Raw genomic sequence first — 8,324 nt, 5'->3', positions numbered from 1 at the left:
CCAAGGATCAAACACTCCTTGGACCAGCAGGTCGTTCTGTGTGAAATTTTTTGAAGATGTCACGGTACTTGGATTTTTTTTCGAGGGACTGTACAACTAAAATTTTGATTGCTATTCAAACGAACTGTTAACAATACAAAGAGAATAATCCGTCCAACGCGTTTAAAACAGTGTTTGAGTTTTTGTTCTTTTTCAACATCCTGTTTTAGGCGAACAAAGCACAAAGCTAAACTCAAAATTTAAATGTGCTTCACTTTATTTGATATCAATAAATCAATTTGATTAGTATTATGATCGTGTCGAATGTAAATAAATAGATGATGTAAAGCAGTTTGAAAATGCTGTGAATTTCGTTGGCATGTCTATTTATTCTCTAAGAAATTAAAAATAAAGGTGTTTTTTAAATTCTTGTGTTTTCAGATTTCATCAACTACTGTATTCGAGATACTTTGTTATCTTTTGTTCTTGGAGCCAGTTTTCATCATAATATCAAATAAGCTTCAGTAACTTAAAAAAAAAATAAGTTTTTTAAAATTTGGAATTTATTTCTTTTATAATGAGCTACTAATTCAGAAAAATTTAATTTCTGATGGTGTATCGAGATGGCAGGAGCTACTGGATTAGAAATATCCAGGCGCAACCCACAAGATGAATATGATCTCATTCAACGCATTGGTAATGGTACCTATGGTGATGTCTATAAGGTAATATGATTGATTAAAATCTTCATATTAATATTAGCTTTTTTACTTCATGGAGAATAAATTTAATATAAATATTATTTATCAAGGACTCGTAAATATTGCTTAATCATTCATTGTAAAGAATTGTTTTAAGATTTGTCGTATGTATGCAATTTTATAGTTTTACAATGACAGTATCATAAAAATGCCAATTGGAGTTTTTGAATTGTGTATAGTTTTTAATGTATTGTTTCTCGTATAATTATACTTTTTTTTTCTTTCAATGAATTTAATCTTTATATTTGACATTGTAAGTGTTATTAGAAATATAGTCTTCAAAAATATTATTGTATTTTCAAAAAAATATGATTTGAATTTTTTTTTCTCTTTCATTTTTGAAAACTTCAATATTGGATACTTCATCAGTCTCTAAAAGCTTATAGTTCCTTGCCAATTCCAGTTTGCTCAACCAGGGTCTTTTTTTTATAATTATAGCTATGAGAAAAAAATTATAGGCAAAATAATTTTGATACATATGCTGTTAAAAAATCAATCAAGAACACATTTCTAATGTGTGTTACTATGTCTTTGCTTATTTCAGTTGAGTCCTTATTCAAAGCTATGTCATATAAGAGATTATTTCAAAGTTTGTTTTCATAAATAAACAGTGAGAGATAATGTATAAATGTTAAAAAAATTAAAAGAAATTTTTTGGGGGCATTTCATTAAGAATTAATACCTTATAGCACAAAGTTTGGCTGGAAAAATGCTTAAGTTGCATTGCAATTGTTTCTCCTAACTTTTATCTCATTAAGTAAAAATTTTCATGCATTTTTTTTTTTCTTCTATAATTACAAATTGGTATTTTATAAATGTAAGAAACATTGTCAATTTTAGGAGATTATTGTCTAATACTAAGATATTACTTAGTTACTAGGTAATTACGTAACTAGTTGATAAAGACATTTTTATCTAGCATTTTTTTAAAAAAAAATATTTAGTTTTGCTCATTTTAAATTTAGTTTCACTTTATGTGTTTTGATCTTATATNTTACAACTACAATTCACTAGTATATAAGACATGTTAACTCGACTCTATGTTGGGGTACCTTTTCATAGATGAGGGTTGACATGGTCTGTAACCACTCTCCCCACAGATTAATTCTTTAGAATGTTAATATATTAAGTAGATAAATTGGTATATGAATAAAAAAAATCAGTTATAACTTAATGCGTAATCTATGCATTTAGGTAATTCTAAACTAATAATCATCATCAATGTCTCGACAGCCCGAGGTGGACCTTGGCCTTCTCAAGATTCCAGGCCAACCTTTTTCCTTCTTACATTTTCCAGTTTTTAACTTTTAAGACCAAAAGGTCTTTTTCTAGGCCATCTATCCATCTTAAATACGGCCTGCATTTTTTTAATGTGCCAATTGGTCTGACATTAAAAACTCATTTATTCTTTGTCATTTAATTGAGTTAATAATGCCAGGTTCAATATATGAGTGATAAAGCTCTAAATTAGTTCTTCTTAACCACCACCATTTTTTTGAATTCCTCCGAAAATACTTCTCAAGACCTTTCTCTCAAAGGGGCCCAACATAACCTCATCCATACAAGATATGGTCCAGGTTTTACAAGCATATGTTAAAATTGATCAAAAGAGATTTATAGAATAAAGCTTTTGTTTTTCTATGAATTTCATTAGATTTTATGTATTTTTAAATTCCATTGAAACATCTATTGGCTATAGAGTGATTCTCTTTTGTATTTCCATTGTAATATTGTTCTTGTTATTGATTACAGAACCTAAGTAAACAAAATTGTCAACAACCTCAAATTTATATTTTTCAATCTCAAAGTGGATGTTATTGAAGATTGTTTTAGTACTGGATAAATATTTAGTTTTGTTCTCATTTATTCTCGAGCCCATCTTGAGAGCTGCTTCCTCTAAAAAAATAGAAGCCTGTCTTAGTGCTATAGGTGCTCTAGCAATAATGTCTATGTCATCATAAAAGGCCAACACTTGTACAGAATTATTAAAAATATTTTCCCTGGTGTTAATGTTGGAATTTCTTATCCATTTTTCTAGTGCTAAATTGAAGAGTAGGCATGCCAATGCACTCTCCTGTCACAGACCATTATTTAATGCCATTGGGTTTGACAGATTATTCTGTATTTTGACTCTAATTTTAGTTCATTTAGTGTTAAGCAAATCAACCTAAATAACTTTTTAGACACTTTTAATTTGCTCAAAGCTGCAACGACCGCTTTTCTATTGATGCTATTGTAGGCAGCTTTAAAATCAAGGGAAAGATGATGTGTATCTATTCAAAATTCTTTCGTCTTCTCCAGAATCTGTCGAGTGTTAAATATTTGTCAGTGGTGGTTCTTCCTTTCCTAAATCCACCTTAATAGTCTCCAACTAGTTTTTCCACAAATGGAGAAAGTTTGTTGAATCTAATATTTGAAAATATTTTATGACTAGTACAAAGCGAGCTAATACCTCTATAGTTAGAGCATTCAAGTAGATCACTTTTCCTGTGTATTACACAGGTTACACTCATTTTCCATTCCCCAGGGATTATTTCCTGATCCCAAATTAGTTTTATTAAGTTATGTATGTACTTAGTAACTTCAATTCCATCATTTTTCAGCAATTCGGATGGAATAGCATCAGGACCAGGTGCTTTATTGTCTTTAAGTTTATTAACACATTCAGCTACTTCTTCCAATGATGGTGGTTCAGTCATATTTTGGCTGAAAGTTAGCATGTTTTCTGTATGTATCTCACATTCATTGTTGTCTCTTCTCAGTCGACAATCAAAATGTTCATTCCATCTCTAACACCTCTTCTATCACTCAAAATTACTCCTTCCTTATTACGACATGAGGTAATTCTTGGTTTTAATTCTTTACACCTGTGGATGATTTTCTGAAAGAAAGCTCTGTTTTCTTTAGTATCTCTCAAATGTTCAAAATTTTTAAAGAGATCCTCGAAAAATTTATATTTTTTTGTTTTGAGAATTCTTCTTTCATCTTAGTATGCTATCACTGAATTTCTTGAATGTCTCTTACATCTTGCTCAGCATTTTGTCATATGCCTCATTTTTTTTCTTTTTGTAGACGTAAACAATCATTATCAAACCAGTCCTTCCTTTGTGTTTTCTTAACGATTTCCACAACTTTTTACCAACTTGAATGATTGTTTTCCTCAATGTATTCCATTTATACTCTCTTCATCAATAATATCATCATTAATATATTCTAGCTCTTTCTAAAATTTTATCTTAATCGTCTCACTCTTTAGCCAGCCACAATAATATTTTTTCAGACATTCACCGCCAGTCCTGTGAGAATTTAAAAGTCTTGCTTTGACCAGAAAATGGTCGGAATCCAGGTGAGCACCACGATAAGTTCTTACATCCAGTATGTATGCCTTGTGTCTTGAATCAATTAAGAAATGATCAATTTGATTGTAAGTGCCTCCATCAGGTAAACTCCAAGTCATTTTATGAAGTCTTTTATGCTGAAACATTGTGCTTGATATAGCCATATGAATGCCTGCTGCAAAATCAGTAAGTCACACTCCATTGTCGTTTGATATGTCATGAAGGCTACAGATACCGATAATTGGTCTAAATTCCTTTTCCTTACCAATTTTTGCATTTGCATTGCCCACCATGATTTTGACATTGTTTTTTGGGCAAGATGCATACAGTGCTTGTATTTCCTCATAGAGGAGCTCCTTTACCCAACTATCGTTGTCCTCCATTAGAATAGCCCATTGTGTAGCTCTAGTGTTACGTAAATAAAGTACCTACCTATCTACAGTGTTTTGACTACAGCGCGAGAACGCGATAATCTCGCAAATTTTTTTCTTTTCTCGCATTAAAAAGTAATTAATGCGAGAAGTTCTTGCACTCTATTAATCAATTTCAAAATGGCAAATCTCGTGAATTTTGGAAAAAAATATCAACTTCTGCCATTTTAAATAAAATCCATTTCACTTTTCTTCCTTGATCTTTCATTATTTTCAACATTGGTCCTTCTTATCTAGCTTTCCTATTTATCAGTATTGTTCATATTCGGAACTGGTGCGAACAGCGGAACATCCCCCCCCCCGAATCACGGAACCCTTTTCAAAACACATTTGTCTACAATCACGTGTTCACCGTAGGTAAGGTTCATATAAGACGTTTAAATTTTTTGTGTAATACCTTGTTAAGTCAACATTTTCTACTCTGTAACGGACAAATGAAAATGAAACAAATGTCGATAGAAGCGATCAAAGCGAAACAAATACGGATATTTTTTAGATAAATAAAAATTCAGTTGAGAAGAAAAATGAGTCCTTCATAATAAGTTATTTAAAATCAGCTCTATTTTTAGCTGTGAACGAATTACCAAACTCCCTCATCGACAATTTACAGCAATTTGTAAAAGTTGAAGGCTGTGAAAACTATGTTGGAAGATCTAGCATGAAGTATGAACATGGAAATAACTTCATTATTCTATAGCAGAAATAACTGAAAAGCCTATGTTGGCAGATGTGGAGGATAGGAAAGTGTGTGCACAATGCTACAAATTTACTTAGTGATTCCGAATAGTTTAGCATCTGTTGCAAGGTCATTTAGCACCCAAAACGGTATTGAGACGAAATATCATAACAGATTCACTGATAAGCATTTGAGCAACCTAATGAGAATAGCTGATGAAAAAGTAGATATAGAACCTTTTCCATATGATAATGCAGCAAAAATATTCAATGCTTTAAAAATAAGATGTTAAAAATGTATTATAATTAAAGAAATATTTTTTTCCAAGTCTATTCGTGTTTTTTTAATTTTTAGAAATCTCACTTAACTTTTTGAAATCTCACCCTGTTTTTGAGAAAGGGTGAGAAATTCTCTCCCATTTTTTTTCTGTAAAGAAAACACTGTATCTACCACCATTGGAGCATGTAAGTTATTAAAACTATAATTAAAGATGATTCCTTTTATCCTAATTTTACACAACCTTGGTGACTTTGTTACAAAGTCAATTAGAAAAGTTCTTATTCGTTTACTCAGTATAAAGCCAGTATCAAATATGTGCCTGTTTTTATCACAGCTATAGACAATCCAGGGTTTGCAGGTTTTTGACATGTGACAATTTTTGACAGTTTAAACCATGGTTTAAACCGTCACGTCAAAAACCTCACTGTCAAAAATGTTGAAAATGTCAAAAACCTATATTCATATGTGAAATTTAATTAATACATAAAATTTATATATTTTTTATAAAGGATAGTGTTTCTAAATATGTTCTAGAAAAAATAAATTTAAAATTTTGAAGAAACACTTATATTTTGAATAGTAACCAAAATCTTGTACTTTTGAAAACTCACATCTTTTGTAATATTATGTATTCATTTTCATGTGTTATTGAAAATCTGCAGTGATATTATTAAGAAATTTATTTATAACCAAATTTAGTGTATAGTATAGATTATACTAAAAATTAGACATTTTTAAAGATAAACATTAGCAGTTTTGTACATTAGACATCTTCTTTTAAAGAAAAATCTTTTTAATATTCTTTTAAATCTTCTTAATAATCTTTTTAACATAAGACAATACAAATTTAAGTGCTTTCTGTTAAATACACAGAGTAGTTAGTGTCGATTTACAGTATATTCAGCCTATTCATTTACTATGCTGAAAATTTAGTTTATCCAAATACTTGTGAATTTCATTTTGCTGAATACTATATAGTTTTGTTGAATATCTAAATATTCAGCTGTTGAATAATTACTTCTTGCTTTCAAGATATGCATTATTTGTATTCTTAATACAAGTGGAGAAAAAAAAATTAAGAGATAAAAATTGTTTTAAAATGATAAGTGTAATAATTATAAATAAATATAATAAACAATATGAATTATATTTATCATTATTCATAAATATAACTACTTTTAAATTCAAATTAACATACTGGATAATAAAGATATTCGGTATAACATTAAAATTTTTTTTCATACACTTGTATCAAGTTTGTATTTATACAACATAACTTGTAAGTTCCTTATAAATATTAGTTATATGTTCCTTATATGTCAAAAATGCATAGTAATAAACTTTTAATTTTCTTAAGTATCAAAAAAAAAATTTTTTTTTTAAATATAAATATTTAAACAATTTTTGTGCAAAATTTTTCTGCACATGCATTTGAATATAAATTTCTGAGATTTTAAATCTGTTATTTTACCTTAATTTTAATTAAAAAATATTTTAAAACCTGCTGATTACCTATAGTATAATTAAATTTCAATATAATGCATGGCAACTGTTGGTAGTTTTGAAGTTTATATATTTTCTTGGCAAACTTCAGTTTTTGACATTTTTGACGGTTTAAACCATTATTATACCCTTGTCATGTCAAAAACCACTTTTTGACGTCAAAAACCCAACCCTGAGACAATCACATGGTTTTTCTTTTCAATTATTCCTTTCTCCTATCAATCTGATCTCTTGCATAGCTAGTATATCAATTCTATAATAATCAATCTGCTTTATTAGAAGTGTTCTTTTTAAGCATTTTTAGAAGGGCGTTTCATCCTGTCTGCTCTTTGATCTCTATGAATGGGCCTTTTTTGTCCTTTTCTTTAAATACGCTACCCATCCCATAAAAACACTGCCTTTTTATTCATATTCCATTTTTTAAAAAAAACTAATTCACTGTTTAAATAATATTCACAGACTAGTAAAATTATTTGTGTTTATAAGTTTAATTCTGATTACTACAACAAGTATTTACTTTCTTAGGATTATTCTCAACTTGTTAAATTTTCATTAGTATCTCTTTTTTTCATAGGGGATATTAATACATTTTTTAGTGGTTTTAAATTTTATAATAAATAGCTTTTTTTTTAAAAGAAAAATGCAACTTTAAATGTTCATTTTCTCATAATTTTCAGGTTAAATTATATCAAAACCTTTCAAGTTGTTTATCAACTAATAATTTTTTTTAGTTGACATTTTTAAAAAAAGAAAATTATGCCCAGAGATTATATATTGGCGTGACTTTAATTGTTTTTATAAACTACAAATTTCTCTCTTATTCTGATAAAGGGAGAGAATCATTTTTTGAAATATATGCATAAAGTAGTATAAGAGGGTAATTTAAAAGTTGTTGAAGATCAAATTTAGTTATTGCATAATATTACACATTTTGATAAATTTTATGGTCTTGAATGAGCGCCCTCTCAAAACTTGTATTGCCCTTTTTTGAGAGGCAGTGCCATGCCCTTTTTTATTTCTAGGGAGAACTTTCTCAATTAGCAGTTGCAGTCCTTTATTCCTATATCAAGAACGAATGTTTCATGATCCAATTCTCAAGTCCTTAAAGTCTTTACTTAATCGTCTCCTTGTAGTCAGCTTGGGGTATATTTCTTCTTGAGATTTCGTAACAGTGTTTTTTTTTTTTTTTTTTTGCGGTGTAGGGTTGTTAGTCCTACGCCCAACCCCTATTTGGCGGGCCAGTCTTCTGATATAATCCCCAGGAGCAGAGTACTCAGCTATACTCCAGAATTCTAAACTGATACCTGGTTTTTATTTTTTTCTGTTTTTACTAGTTTTTTACTGGTCAATTATAAGC

The 8,324-nt window shown here is 29.3% G+C and overlaps 1 protein-coding gene across 4 annotated transcripts in view; it reads left to right on the top strand.

Annotated features, from left to right (window-relative positions):
- Positions 1-13: 13 nt before the first annotated feature.
- Positions 14-8,324, top strand: part of LOC107437447 (mitogen-activated protein kinase kinase kinase kinase 5) — a 71,196-nt gene continuing 62,885 nt past the window's right edge. For 2 of the 4 annotated variants that reach the window (XM_021147607.3, XM_043045438.2), the window contains exon 1: positions 14-704. In XM_021147607.3, the coding sequence (XP_021003266.1) occupies positions 603-704 (102 nt within the window). In that variant the 5' untranslated portion in view covers positions 14-602. Of the gene's footprint in view, positions 705-4,020; positions 4,087-8,324 lie in introns of all 4 variants that reach the window. The other 2 variants (XM_043045440.2, XM_071187852.1) reach the window with 2 other exon arrangements.

This window comes from Parasteatoda tepidariorum, chromosome X1 (assembly GCF_043381705.1).
Source record: "Parasteatoda tepidariorum isolate YZ-2023 chromosome X1, CAS_Ptep_4.0, whole genome shotgun sequence".
Taxonomy (NCBI): Eukaryota; Metazoa; Arthropoda; class Arachnida; order Araneae; family Theridiidae; genus Parasteatoda; species Parasteatoda tepidariorum.
This window is presented reverse-complemented; position numbering and strand designations above follow the sequence as displayed.